The sequence below is a fragment of the Rhinoraja longicauda genome, chromosome 1, assembly GCF_053455715.1.
Source record: "Rhinoraja longicauda isolate Sanriku21f chromosome 1, sRhiLon1.1, whole genome shotgun sequence".
Taxonomy (NCBI): Eukaryota; Metazoa; Chordata; class Chondrichthyes; order Rajiformes; family Arhynchobatidae; genus Rhinoraja; species Rhinoraja longicauda.
Window position 1 is genome coordinate 107,713,423 of NC_135953.1, and position 14,357 is coordinate 107,727,779.

Genomic DNA, 14,357 nt, shown 5'->3' on the forward strand with positions numbered 1-14,357 from the left:
GATACTGTGCACATTAATGAGGTATATATGTGCACAAATTATTAACGTTCAGCTATAGTTAGAGAAAATTAGATATTAACTTTGGAGTAGCTGTATTATTGCCAAATCACTTAATCACAGACAATAAGATATGGAAAGTTCATTGCCGACCATTTGATCACCCATTCACATTTGTTTTATATTATTCCACTTTCTCGTCCACTGTACGCTCGAGGGGTAATTTACAGAGGACAATGAAGGGGGACCTCATTGAAATGTACAGAATAGTGAAAGGCCTGGATAGAGTGGATGTGGAGAGGATGTTTCGACTAGTGGGAGAGTCTAGGACTAGAGGTCAGAGCCTTAGAATTAAAGGACGCTCTTTTCGGAAGGAGAGGAGGAGGAATTTCTTTAGTCAGAGGGTGATGAATCTGTGGAATTCTTTGCCACAGAAGGATGTGGAGGCCAAGTCAGTGGATATATCTAAAACAGAGATAGATAGATTCTTGATTAGTACAGGTGTCCAGAGATTATGGGGAGAATGCTGGAGAATGGGGTTGGAAGGGAGAGATAGATCAGCCATGATTGAATGGCGGAGTAGACTTGATGGGTCGAGTGGACTAATTCTGCTCCTCTCACTTATGATCTTATGAATTAACCTACAAACCTGCACGTCTTTGGGACATGGGAAGAAACTGGAGAACCCACTGAAAACAAACACGGTCCCAGGGAGGATGTGCAAACTCCATACAGATAAGACCAGAGGTCAGGATCGAATCAAGGTCTCTGGTGCTGTGAGGCAGGGGCTTTACCAGCTGTGTCACTAAGTCGCCAAATTTTTAGAATGCAATTTACCCTCAATACAATTCATCAAAAAAGCATATGCCCCATGGCTGACACTTAACTGCCCTCTTCTGAAGAAGGGTCTCGACCCGAAACGTCACTCATTCCTTCTCTCCAGAGATGCTGCCTGAGTTACTCCAGCATTTTGTGTCTGCCCTCTTAAATGGCCTTGTGCGCCAGGAGAATTAATAAAGGGCAATAAATTATAGATTTGTCAACAAAATCCACATCCTGTAAATTAATTACAAAAATACAATAAAAACATATTTCTCTCTTATGAAAATCAAAAAAATCTGTAGATGTTCAACATCTGAAAGAAAAACAGAAGGTGCTGGAAACACTGATCAGGCAATATCTGAAGAAAGAGAAACAGAATTAAGATTTCAGATTTAATGTTCCAGTCAAAGACCATTCACCAGATCTGATGTTCAACTTGAAACATCAACTCTGCTTCTCATTCCACATTAAATTATATCATGTCTTTTATGTCTTTACATCCCAGAGCACTTTGGAGCCAATGGCATGCTCTCTGAATTGCAACCACCATTCTGAGGTCAGGAACAGGAGCATCCCACAAACAGCAATGAGAATAACCAGATAATCTGATTTTGTGACAATGACCATGGGATAAATAGTGCTAGGACATCAGAGGCACTTCGAGGCAGGATCGAGGATTAACATCTCATCCTGGAGAGATCCAAGTTCTCTCAGTGCCACACAGGGTGTCACCAATGATTATTGTACTCAGGTTTATGATGTGGGACAATGCCACATGCATAATATTGCTGCATGAAATATATATACAATTTATAAACAGCAAACCTAGTCAAATACTGAAGAGATTTTACAATTATATCAGCCATACTACATGCAAATTGTTTACAGATGTTTTCTATCAATGCTCATGGAATAAGGAGCTCCGCCTTCAGGGATAATTTACTTCCAGACCATCAAATCCAACTTGAGTTCAATGCTCTCTGTTTCAAGATTAGAGTCGGCCCCAGTCAGTCTACTGTAAAAGGGAAGCAAATTCTTCAAGTTAGCCTCACTATAAAATAAAAACACCTTGTAACAGAGACTAAATTTAGAAAGAATACAACAATATGATCTTTTTGTAAAGTTTAAGCCATACTTATTTTTGTTTTAAGAGTGCTCATAATCAAGTTATAAGACTCCACATTTTCATCACCAATTTTTTTTTAAATGACCAAATAACCAGGGAAAAAAAAAACCAGATTCAATTTACTACGGCCACACATCAGCCAACACCGGTAATTAATTAGCTTTTCCCTCATAAAAAGGGTTGGATTCGTTTCTCGATTCTATTCTTGATAAATATTGTTTTTCTGAGAAAAGGTCTACATGCCATGTACTTTCAGGAAACCAAGATCTTTCACAGTACTGAGATAAGAGGAAAATAGTTAGAACAGGAAATTTGGAATTGCCATGGCTTTAGTGCCATGAAAGGAAGATCAAGCAACATGGTGTATTTGTTCACATAGGAGCTGGTGTCCACTGTAACACTAATTGTTCCCATACTGTCTGATTGAAATTGAGACACAGTGTTGAATTCCATATTTGCTTCTGCAGAGGTGTAGAGCGTTGAATGAATAAACATCATTGCAACAAAATAGAAATCAGTTCATGGGAGCCACAAGATTGGTCTATCAGCAGAACAAGTGTCGCTGAGTAAATTAGAAATGGATTGTTTGAGCAAAAGCTCTAATTGAAATGAATATTAACTGTAGTCATGGACTACATTTTAGAAAATTCAAATTATCTTTGTAAAAATAGTTCCATCATCCAATGACAGGATCTTGATTTGAGATACTTTTAATGCTCTGATATTGGCAAGATAGCATCCGTGAAAAAAATCCCTTCTCCCCGAGGCTTACAATAGTCCGAATAAAAAGACAGAAAACTGTTAGGACATTGCTGTACTAAGAAAGTAAACTATTAAATCTCTGTGATAACAACACAAATAGATATTCTCAGCTTAATTATACTTACCCAAAACATCTGTCTGTATACTCGTCACCTATTAGGGCGGCTAGGTGGCATAGCGGTAGAGTTGCTGCCTTACAGCGAATGCAGTGCCTGGGTTTGATCCCGACTGCGGATGCTGTCTGTACGGAGTTTGTATGCTCTCTCCGTGACCTGCGTGGGTTTTCTCCGAGATCTTCGTTTCCTCCCACACTCGAAAGACGTACAGGTATGTAGGTTAATTGGCTTGGTAAATGTAAAAATTGTCTCTCGTGGATATAGGATAGTGTTAATGTGCAGGGATCGCTGGTCGGCGCGGACCCGGTGGGTCGAAAGGGCCTGTTTCCTCGCTGTATCTCTAAACTAAACTAAACTATCCCAAAGTCAACAATGGCCTATTGTGTGCCCCACATTTTTTTGATTATCATTGTTTTTTGCATATCTTCCATTCATTTCTCCTAAGTACCGTCTATATCTCTCGTTCCCCTTTCACCTGACTTTTAGTCTGAAGAAGGGTCTCGATCCGAAACGTCACCTATTCCTTTTCTCCAGAGATGCTGCCTGACCCGCTGAGTTACTCTAACCTTTTGTGCCTATCTTTAGTACGAGTTTATATAGATTTAAAAAGTGAGAGTCGGTCCTCTAGAAAGTGAATTTGGGAAATTAATCAATGGAAAAAGGGAATGGGAGATCAAAATAATAGTCATGTTTCTTCATTCATTACTGAGCATAATACAAATAACACGCCCAGAAGTAGCTCTAAATCAGGAACTGAGATTGAAGAACTCAGGAAAATTAAAATTACTAAGATATGGTACTGAGCACATTGTAGCAGCTGCATGCTGACAAGTCTCTGGGTCTTGATGGATTTTATCCAGGCATCTTAAATCAAGTCACCAGTGAAATAATTATACCAACATCTTCTACATTCAGTAAAACATTAATTACATTTGAAAGTAGGTCATTTAACTACCTTATTCAAAAGTGGAAAGACACATAAAACAGTAAACTACAGCTCAGTTATCTGTCACTGAAAAAATGTTATTAAAGATGCCAAAAAATTCAAAGTAATCTGGCTAAGGGAAATCGTGTTTGGCCAATTTATTGGAATTCTTTGAAGTAGTAATGTGCCATGGATAAAGGAGAATCTGGAGCGGTATTGTATTAAGATTTCCATAAAGCATTTGATAAGGTGCTCCATTAAAGGTTATTACAGAAACTAAAGCCTATGGTGCAGGAAATAACACATAATGGCAATAGAAGATTGGCTAGCCAACAGGAATCAAACTCTGGGAATAAATGAGTTTTTATCCAGTTATGCATAGGGCTGGCCGCCCGGCCACACTGAGCAATCGGGGGAGGAGGGTCTTGGTCAGGGAGGTGACCAAGAACCCGATGGTCACTCTGACAGAGTTCTAGAGTTCCTCTGTGAAGATGGGAGAACCTTCCAGAAGGACAACTATATCTGCAGCACTCCACCAATGAGGCCTTTATGGTAGAGTGGTCAGACGGAAGCCACTTCTCATTAAAAGGCACATGACAGCCCGCTTGGAGTTTAGCAAAAGGCACATAAAGGACTCTAAGACCATGAGAAACAAGATTCTCTCATCTGACAAAACCAAAATTTAACTCTTTGGCCTGAAGGCCAAGTGGCACTCATTTATTGCCATTATGTGTCATCACCTGGCCAATACCATACCTATGCGGCGGGGCGAGCACAGTGGCGGGGCGAGCACAGCGGCGAGGTCAGACCAGCGACGAGGCGAGTACAGCGGCGAGGCGAGGCGAGTACAGCGGTGAGGCGAGACCAGAGGCGAGGCAAGTACAGCAGCGAGGCGAGGCTAGCGGCGACGCGAGTGCAGCGGCGAGGCCGGGCCAGCGGTGAGGCGAGTGCAGCGGCGAGGCCGGGCCAGCGGTGAGGCGAGGCGAGCGAAGAGGCCGGGCCAGCGGCGAGGCGAGGCGAGTGCAGCGGCAAGGCCGGGCCAGCGGCGAGGCGAGCGAGCGGCGCGAGGCAAGGCATGTGTTTTGCGGAAAAATGTGAGACGAAATCGGAATGGCGGAAATGAAATAAGAAAGCGGAAACTTTCCGCCAAATTCGGAAGGGTTGGGAGGTCTGAACAATGCTTTACTAGATAGTACATTGCTGTTTCCCATCCAGGCGGATAACTTAATGATCATTTGTACGTGCAAGTTTCCAGCCTTGATTTCTGCTTATCTTTCAATATATTAAAGCAAAACTAATTTAATTCTGATCTACTAGCCCCCATGAACATCTCAATAATTTAAAATTAGTGCCTCTAGTAACTCTAGACTCTCACTGATGGCTCGAATTCTTTCTTTCAAACCACATTTCTTTTCAACCAGAGCCATAAGATTTCAGACTGTTTTTCACAAATTTCAGATAAACAGGCCTCCCAACATTTGATTTGACAAATTCATAATTTTGATGTCCAAAATACAGAATTTTACATCAAAATTCATAATATGGCACGTAATGCAACTTTTCAGCAAAAAAAAAGTATGCACGCCAAATGCGCGTACACATTGCGCTACATTCATGTGTGAAAAACGACTATTATTTCCAACAGTCGGTAGTTCTTGGACTACATGTACAATGTCAGGCCTATTATGAGTATATTCTGCTATTTATAGAAAGGTTATTAAACAGAAATACTTTTTGCAACACAAAGAAAAAATTGTTTTGTTTTGTTTTTTCTATTTTGCTTTTTCCTTACACATCCCAATTCTCTTGGTATTGAATAAAAGAACTAGTCATAAAATGTATGACTAAGTTATGAAGAAAGAGTTGATATATGCGACTCGACTAAGCATACGGAAGTACTTGTTGAAGTTAATTCGCACATTAATTGATAATCAGCCCAAAAAGGTGGTAATTGGCTTTTCCGCTGTGTTTTATATTTTAACCAAGTTTAATTAATTAATATATTTATATAATCTTGCACTTAAATTTAATATTTACTCATTACAGTTCCACCACTGATTTTTTGACACTCTTGGTTCCAGAGCTTTGCTGGTTTATCCAGCTGGCCAAGGAAGTCGGCTAAGGGGATAGATGTGCTGGCTCCAGCTGGGCTGGAGTTTCAGAGCCCCGGCTGCAGGTTGCAAATTCAACCCACCGATTGGCCATGGAAGTCTCGATGAGGTCGAGATTGGCTGTCTTGCCCAGCCTGGGTGCCATATTGTCAGGGAGACTACCAGGGCGGAGGGGATTTCTCGCGGAACCCCTAGCGACTTCGAGTGGCCGAATTAACAAATTGCAATTACCGACTGTTTTGCGGAAAAATGTGAGCCAAAATCGGAATGGCGGAAATGAAACAAGAAAGCGGAAACTTTCCGCCAAATTCAGAAGGGTTGGGAGGGGTGGATAAAGGAAAATTGGAAACAATACACCACCCACAGAACTTACAAATGTGATTGCATTTACCTGAAATAACATCCAAATGTACATTACATGTCACTCATTAAATGACACACAACAAATCCACTATATAGATCTTTATATGACAATGTCAGGAGCAATTTTTCAAATATGATTAATGATAAGCACAGAATTGGTTTCTCACTAAAGTGTTATCACATAGGACACAAAAAATAATTAGGTATTCTATTAAACAACATATGAAAGGTAAATCTGAAAGACAGCTTTGAGTTAAACTACGGGCTTGACTACAATCAACCTAAAACTGTGAAATATATTGATCTTGAAGTTCTTCCTCACAAATGGCAGTTATTATGTAAATTATTGTTTGCTTTGAATAGACAATCCATAATTGGTCTTCAACAACTAAATCGAACTTGAGATAAATAACGAAGATAGACATTGTTCCAAGGAAAAAGGTTCAAGGATCTGACTAGTAGAACAGAAAAAGCCTCACTCATCTGTTTAGTTAATCAGTTTTAATGGCAAGAGAGGACAAAAAATACTTGTCTCGGTATGCGGGGGGTCCAGTTTTACAGCAGCACACCTCTCTCTCGGCCTCCCTCCAAGGCGCTGATCGCGACTCAGCCCAACGGTGAACCCCTCTAACATGAACTTGAACTAACTTCTGGCTTACTGGCGCCTGCCTTTATGCAGGTATGAAATCAAGTGTTGAAAATAACCGCCGGTAACTCCTGACCAATAGCGCTGCTCCCAAATTCAAACTATAACCAATGGCAGATTGACTATAACCAATGGCAGGCATAGATAAATACCCCCTTGTATTCTGATAATGTTCTATTCACAACCATATATTCCATTTTTTTAAATTAAAAGGTATTAAACTGTGGACTTGTGGCTAATGTCCATTAAATTGTGCTCTGCTTTTAACACCATTGTGCCAGAGCTGCTACACTACAAACTCTCCCAGCTGACTGTGCCTAAACCCCTCTGTCAGTGGATCATCAACTTCCTGACGGACAAGAAGCATCATGTGAGGCTGGGAAAGCACATCACTGACCCGCAGACCTCAGCATAGGAGCACCGCAAGGCTGCGTAGTCTCCCCTCTCCTTTACTCTCTCTACACCAACGACTGCACCTCCACAGACTCATCTGTCAAGCTCCTCAAGTTTGCGGATGACACTACCCTGATTGGACTGATTCAGGATGGGGAGGAATCTGCCTACAGATGGGAAGTGACACAGCTGGCGCCCTGGTGCCATCGCAACAACCTGGAGCTCAATGCTCTCAAGACAGTGGAACTAATTGTAGACTTTAGAAGAGATCCCCCTCCCGATCCCCCACTCATCATCAACAACACCATAGTAACATCTGTGGAGTCATTTAAACTCCTTGGAACCATCATCTCCAGGGACCTTAAATGGGGGGCCACCGTCGACTCCACAGTCAGAAAGGCCCAACAGAGGATGTACTTCCTGCGGCCACTGAGGAAACACAATCTGCCACAGGCAATGATGGTCCAATTCTATACTGCCATCATTGAGTCCGTCCTCACCTTCTCCATCATGGTCTGGTTTGGCTCAGCCACCAAGCACGACATCCGGAGACTGCAACGGATCGTTCGCACAGCTGAGAAGGTTGTTGGCTGCAACCTTCCCCCCATTGACGAACTGTACACTGCAAGGGCCAGGAAGCGAGCGGGCATGATCATCTCTGACCCCTCTCACGCTGGCCACAAACTCTTCGAAGCACTTCCCTCTGGAAGGCGACTGTCAAAGCAGCCACAGCCAGACATAAAAACAGCTTTTTTTCACGAGTGATAGTTCTACTCAATAACCAAAGTCTGTAGTTTCTTTTTTGCTCTGGTTTATTTTCACCCACATGTTTAGACCGTAATGGTGTATCCTTATTGTTTTGATGTGTTTATGATTTATTCTTAATTGTTAACTGTATGTTTGTGTTGCCATTTGTGAGTGGAGCACCAAGGCACATTCCTTGTATATGCATACTTGGCCAATAAACTTATTCATTCATTCAAACAATTAACATTTTTGTTTAAAAAACAATTCTAATCCACAGACACAAAGCTCACCCATGCTAAAATCTGTGCTTTTTCCCCTTTAAATGTGTTGTGGCACTAAATATATCAAATATTGTATTGTTACACCTTCTCTTAATTTTCTCACTAACGTATAGTTCCATGAGCCATTCAAATCCACGTCTCTAATTATTCAGATTGCAAACAAAGTCATGCTTCTGTTTGGTCACCACTCCTGGTCTGAATGCCGATTTTATAAAAGATAGAGAGGAAAGCTTATTTATTTTTGGGTAACAATAAAGATTATTCAACAGACAAGGAAAGGAAGAGGATGATTTAAAATGAAATTTGCCTTTACATTCTTTCTAGTGCTCTCTCACATCCACAACATACAACTTTGCTAACTTGCCCTTTTAGCAATTCTTTCCTGAAAGAGTATTTTACTGGTTAAAGCCCAATTAGAATTGTGCCCTTCCTTTAATCTGCCACTTCAGTGTTGTGCTGTGCATGTTCTGCATTTGTCAAAGGTGGCACCTTTTAGTTAATGCTTTATACAGAGCCTCCTCAGTTAAACTGCAATAATTCCTTTATATTTGTAAAAATGGGAAGTCACTGCTCACAATAGCCTTGTGAACATCTCCGCAATCTATTATCAAAAGTAGATTATCTGTCTGGAGACATAAGTCAAGTCAAGTCAATTTTATTTGTATAGCACATTTAAAAACAACCCACGTTGACCAAAGTGCTGTACATCAGTTCAGGTACTAAGAAACGAACATATAATGGCACACAAACATAACAGCACATACATAAGAAACTGCATATTTTGGTATCTTGAGCGAAACCCAATGGCTGGAGGAAATTAGTGGGTAGGCAGTATTTGTGAAGGGAGAGGACAGATGACATTTTCAAAAGAAGCCTTTTTCAGGCTGATTATATGTCTAATTCTTGAAGGCTGTACTGTCTACACACTAGCTGTTGTATTTGTCCACATAAATGACTGTATTTCAAACAGAGGAACTATCTAAAGTTGGAGAAGTCGATGTTCATACCACTGGGCTGCAAGCTGCCCAGGCGAAATAAATAGTTGTTAAGACATGCAAGGCTTGACAAGGCACTGCATGCATCTTAACTTTCTTATGCTTTACTACTTTTACAAAAGCCCAACAGGACATAAACACAACACAGAAACACACCATTCAGCTTACAATATCCATGACAAACATGATAACTAATCTGGAGTAACTCAGCAGGACAGGCAGCATCTCTGAGAGAAGGAATGGGTGATGTTTTGGGTCGAGACCCTTCTTCAGACTGAAGAAGGGTCTCGACCCGAAACATCACCCATTCCTTTTCTCCAGAGACGCTGCCTGGCCTGCTGGGTTACTCCAGCTTTTTGTCTATCTTCGGTTTAACCCAGCATCTACAGTTCTTACACATGACAACTAATCTCCTCTGCATCCACCTGATCCATACCACTCCATTCGCTGCATATGTACGTGCCTATATAAAAACCACTTAAATGCCACTATCATATCTGCTTCCATCACCACACCTGGCAGCGTGAAGCAGGTACCCACTACTCTGTGTGAAAAAACTTGCCCAGCTAATCTCCTTTAAATTTTCCCCCTCTTATCTTTGACCTCTAGTATTTGCACTCAAGAAAAATGGTTCTGACTGTCGACCCTATCCATGCCTCTCATCATTTTGTATACTTCTGTCAGGTCTCCCCTCAACCTCAAGCGTTTCAGATAAACTAATCATGTCTGTCCAACTTATCCTTATAGCTAATACCCTCTACTCCAGGAAGCATTGTGGTAAACCTCTTCTGCACCCTCTCCAAAGTCTCAAATGTCTACCAGTAAAGGGGAGTAGGAAAATAACTGCAGATGCTGGTTCAAATTGAAGGTAGTCACAAAGTGCTGGAGTAACTCAGCGGGTCAGGCAGCATCTCAGGAGAGAAGGAATGGGTGATGTTTCGGGTCAAGACCCTTGTTCAGACTGATGTCAGGGGAGGGGGTGGGACAAAGATAGGATGTAGTAGGAGACAGGAAGACAGTGGGAGAACTGGGAAGGGGGTGGGGAAAAAAATGGACAGAGGAACTATCTGAAGTTGGAGAAGTCAATGTTCATACTGCTCGGGTGTAAACTGTCCAAGCGAAATATGAGATGCTGTTCCTCCAATTTTGCACTGGGCCTCACTATGACAATGGAGGAGGCCCATGATAGAAAGGTCAGAATGGGAGTGGGAGGGGGAGCTGAAGTGCTGAGCCACCGGGACATCAGGTTGGTTAAGGCAGACTGAGCGAAAGGGTTGAACGAAACGATCGCCGAGTCTGCATTTGGTCTCGCCAAGGTACAGAAGTAGGACAAGGGGGCTCTATCCTTGTTACGAATGCACCTTCCACCCCATCAGCTGTCGTATACAACAAATTATCCTCCAACATTTCCATCACCTCCAACGGGATCCCATTACTGGCCACATCTTCCCATCTCCACCCCTTTCTGCTTTCTGCAGAGACCGTTCCCTCCGTAGCTCCCTGGTCCACTCATCCCCCCACCCAAACCACCCCCTCCCCAAGTACATTTCCCTGCAACCGCAGGAGATGCAACACCTGTCCCTTTACCTCCCCTGCGACTCCATCCAAGGACCCAAACAGTCTTTCCAGGTGAGGCAGAGGTTCACCTGCAGCTCCTCCAACCTCATCTATTGTATCCACTGTTCCAGGTGTCAACTTCTCTACATCGGCGAGATCAAACGCAGGCTCGGCGATCGTTTCGCTCAACACCTTCGCTCAGTCCGCCTTAACCAACCTGATCTCCCGGTGGCTCAGTACTTCAACTCCCCCTCCCACTCCCAGTCTGACATTTCTGTCATGGGCCTCCTCCATTGTCATAATGAGGCCCACTGCAAATTGGAGGAACAGCATCTCATATTTCGCTTGGGCAGCTTACAGCCCAGCGGTATGAACATTGACTTCTCCAACTTCAGATAGTTCCTCTGTCCCTCTCTTCCCCTCCCCAGTTCTCCCACTGTCTTCCTGTCTCCTACTCCTACTACATCCTATCTTTGTCCCGCCCCCTCCCTGACATCAGTCTGAACAAGGGTCTTGACCCGAAACGTCACCCATTCCTTCTCTCCTGAGATGCTGCCTGACCCGCTGAGTTACTCCAGCACTTTGTGTCAACCAGTAAAGGGGAAATCAGAACTTCCCAGGATTGTTCCATATGTTCCTTGTTTTCCTCTCTTCTTCCTCCTCTAACACTCACCACTTCTCTTGCTCGGACGCTGAACTCCGCCCTGGTCCTGCCCTTCCTCAGGATCTCCTCTTTAACCTGCTCGGTGTTCACTCCGATCACCTTGTTCCGAGTTTTCACCGTTTTCACGCTCGCGCGAAACAGCAGCGTGATGTCTGCGGCCATATTGTCACCGGACACGTCATCGTGTTACGACGTCATCAGATGGCGACCCTTCCTCAGTCCCCATGCTCCATCCAGTAATATACGTCATCATCGCGGGACCCGCCGGGTAACGCCGACGGGGCTGTCACTCGGGCCCGGCAGTTTTTGTTTCGCAGAAAAAAATCTGGAGCGCTGGCATTAGGAGTAAAGGACGTGCAGGTAGCGTATCGGTCGCATTTTCCAAAAGTGGAATCAGGATAATTCTGATAGTGGTCGTGTCGGTTTCCGAGGAATAAGAGGGGATTTTACCGGATGCTGGTGAAAGAGCGTGGTGTTGCCATGGAGACCAGGGTACCTGGGCATTCCTTTATTCCTTCCGTTCACACGGAGCTATGACACTGCTTCCCGACTGATGGCTGGAAACTGTAGCTTGGCATGATGTCAGTTATACATGATGTCAGTTATACATGAACATACATGTCAGATATACAGTAACATGATGTCAGTATAAGAAAATAACTGCAGATGCTGGTACAAATCGATTTATTCACAAAATGCTGGAGTAACTCAGCAGGCCAGGCAGCATCTCGGGAGAGAAGGAATGGGTGACGTTTCTCATGATGTCAGTTATACATAGAAACAAGACGAATTATTCACCAATAGCCCCTGCGACACGGTGCCTCTGGAATTGTTTATTATGTACACTGCATATATACGGGCCGGGCTCCCCCACAAGTCTACTTATTTCCTTCACTTTTGCTCTCCGCCAGGGCAAACGTTTGCCCGCCTTCTAGCCAATTGGGCTCCAGAATCAATATAATCTGTTCCTTCCACCAGAATCAAGATGACCCCTCCCGTGCACAGACTCTTCCATTTCCACTAGCCACTGCCCTATTCAAGCCACTTTCCCATAAAACAGCAGCAACATCTGCCCTTTTAATCTACCCCCTGCAAAAGGGAACCAAACACAATATTTTCAAGTGAAACAGCAATTTACGTCCACTTCTTCCAGTTTAATATATTGCATTCAGTACTCATGATGTGATGTCTACATTGAAACCAAACCCAAACACTAATTGGGTGACTGCAGAACACCCCAGTTCAGTCTACAAGGATGACTGAGCTTCCAGATGTTTGTTATATTATACCTTCTATTCCATCTTTAGTTTCCTATTCTGATCCAAAAAATACAATGCAAACTTATGGAACAACATCTCATGTTCTTTGCAGACTTTGGGATATTGCTCAATTTAATATAACTACCTCTTCTGTTCCTGCCAGAAATGAACCAGTTCTGATCTGAGATCATCCACCTGTAGTTTCGTTTAGATTACCGAGATACAGTGTGGAAACAGGCCCTGCAGTCCACCAAATCCACCCCGAACATCAATCACCCATATACTGGCTATATCCTACACAAGAGGGGCAATTTAGAACTACAAACATGCATGTCTTCAGAATGTGGGAGGAAACCAGAGCACCCGGAGAAAACCACGCGGTCACATGGAGACCATGCAAACTCCATACAGACAGCACTAAGTCAGGATCAAACCTGGGTCTTTGACGCTGTAAACAGCAACTCTACCACTGTAGCGCTCAACATTGACTCACATTTTCACACCCTATGTATGTTGGCTGATCTGACGAATATTTTCATCATTCAATATTCACTGCCTCAGAAGGCAGTGGAGGCCAATTCTCTGAATGCATTCAAGAGAGAGCTCGATAGAGCTCTTAAGGATAGCAGAGTCAGGGGGTATGGGGAGAAGGCAAGAACGGGGTACTGATTGAGAATGACCAGCCATGATCACATTGAATGGTGGTGCTGGCTCGAAGGGCCGAATGGCCTACTCCTGCACCTATTGTCTATTGTCTAATATTTCAGATTTGCGACAATTGCAGTGTACTGCATCTCATGTTTCAACACTGTCTCCATTGCCCTATTTCTTCTCCATCCATTTATATTCTTGCAGTCAGACAAATTATGATTAACAAATATTCATCAATCTCTCATGGACATCAACAGTATTTGTAAGATAGAAGTTTCCTTTGTTCTATTCATCCCATCATATCTTTGCAACTTTAAATACAATTGTTTTTGTTTAACTTCCAAATTGTTGGTGATGTTTAGGCTCCGGAACTTGAAGCACTTTTTTAAGATTTAGATTTAGAGATACAGCGCGGAAACAGGCCCTTCGGCCCACCGAGTCCGTGCCGCCCAGCGATCCCCGCACATTAACACTATCCTACACACACTAGGGTCCATTTTTTAAAAACATTTTACCCAGTCAATTAACCTACATACCAGTACGTCTTTGGAGTGTGGGAGGAAACCGAAGATCTCGGAGAAAACCCACGCAGGTCACGGGGAGAACGTACAAACTCCGTACGGACGGCGCCTGTAGTCAGGATCGAAACTGAGTCTCCGGCACTGCATTCGCTGTAAGGCAGCAACGTATAAGATTATTAAGGGGTTGGACACGTTAGAGGCAGGAAACATGTTCCCAATGTTGGGGGTGTCCAGAACCAGGGGCCACAGTTTAAGAATAAGGGGTAGGCCATTAAGAACGGAGATGAGAAAAAACTTTCTCAGTCAGAGAGTTGTGAATCTGTGGAATTCTCTGCCTCAGAAGGCAGTGGAGGCCAATTCTCTGAATGCATTCAAGAGAGAGCTAGATAGAACCCTTAAGGATAGTGGAGTCAGGGGTATG

The 14,357-nt window shown here is 43.2% G+C and overlaps 1 protein-coding gene across 2 annotated transcripts in view; it reads right to left on the reverse strand.

Moving 5' to 3' along the window:
• Positions 1–11,707, reverse strand: part of stx18 (syntaxin 18) — a 120,437-nt gene extending 108,730 nt beyond the window's left edge. Inside the window, exon 1 of one of the 2 annotated variants that reach the window (XM_078404268.1) lies at positions 11,515–11,707. In XM_078404268.1, coding sequence (XP_078260394.1) covers positions 11,515–11,667 — 153 coding nt within the window. In that variant the 5' untranslated portion in view covers positions 11,668–11,707. The remainder of the gene's footprint in view (positions 1–11,514) is intronic. The other variant, XM_078404275.1, reaches the window with a different exon arrangement.
• Between the last annotated feature and the right edge of the window lie 2,650 nt (positions 11,708–14,357).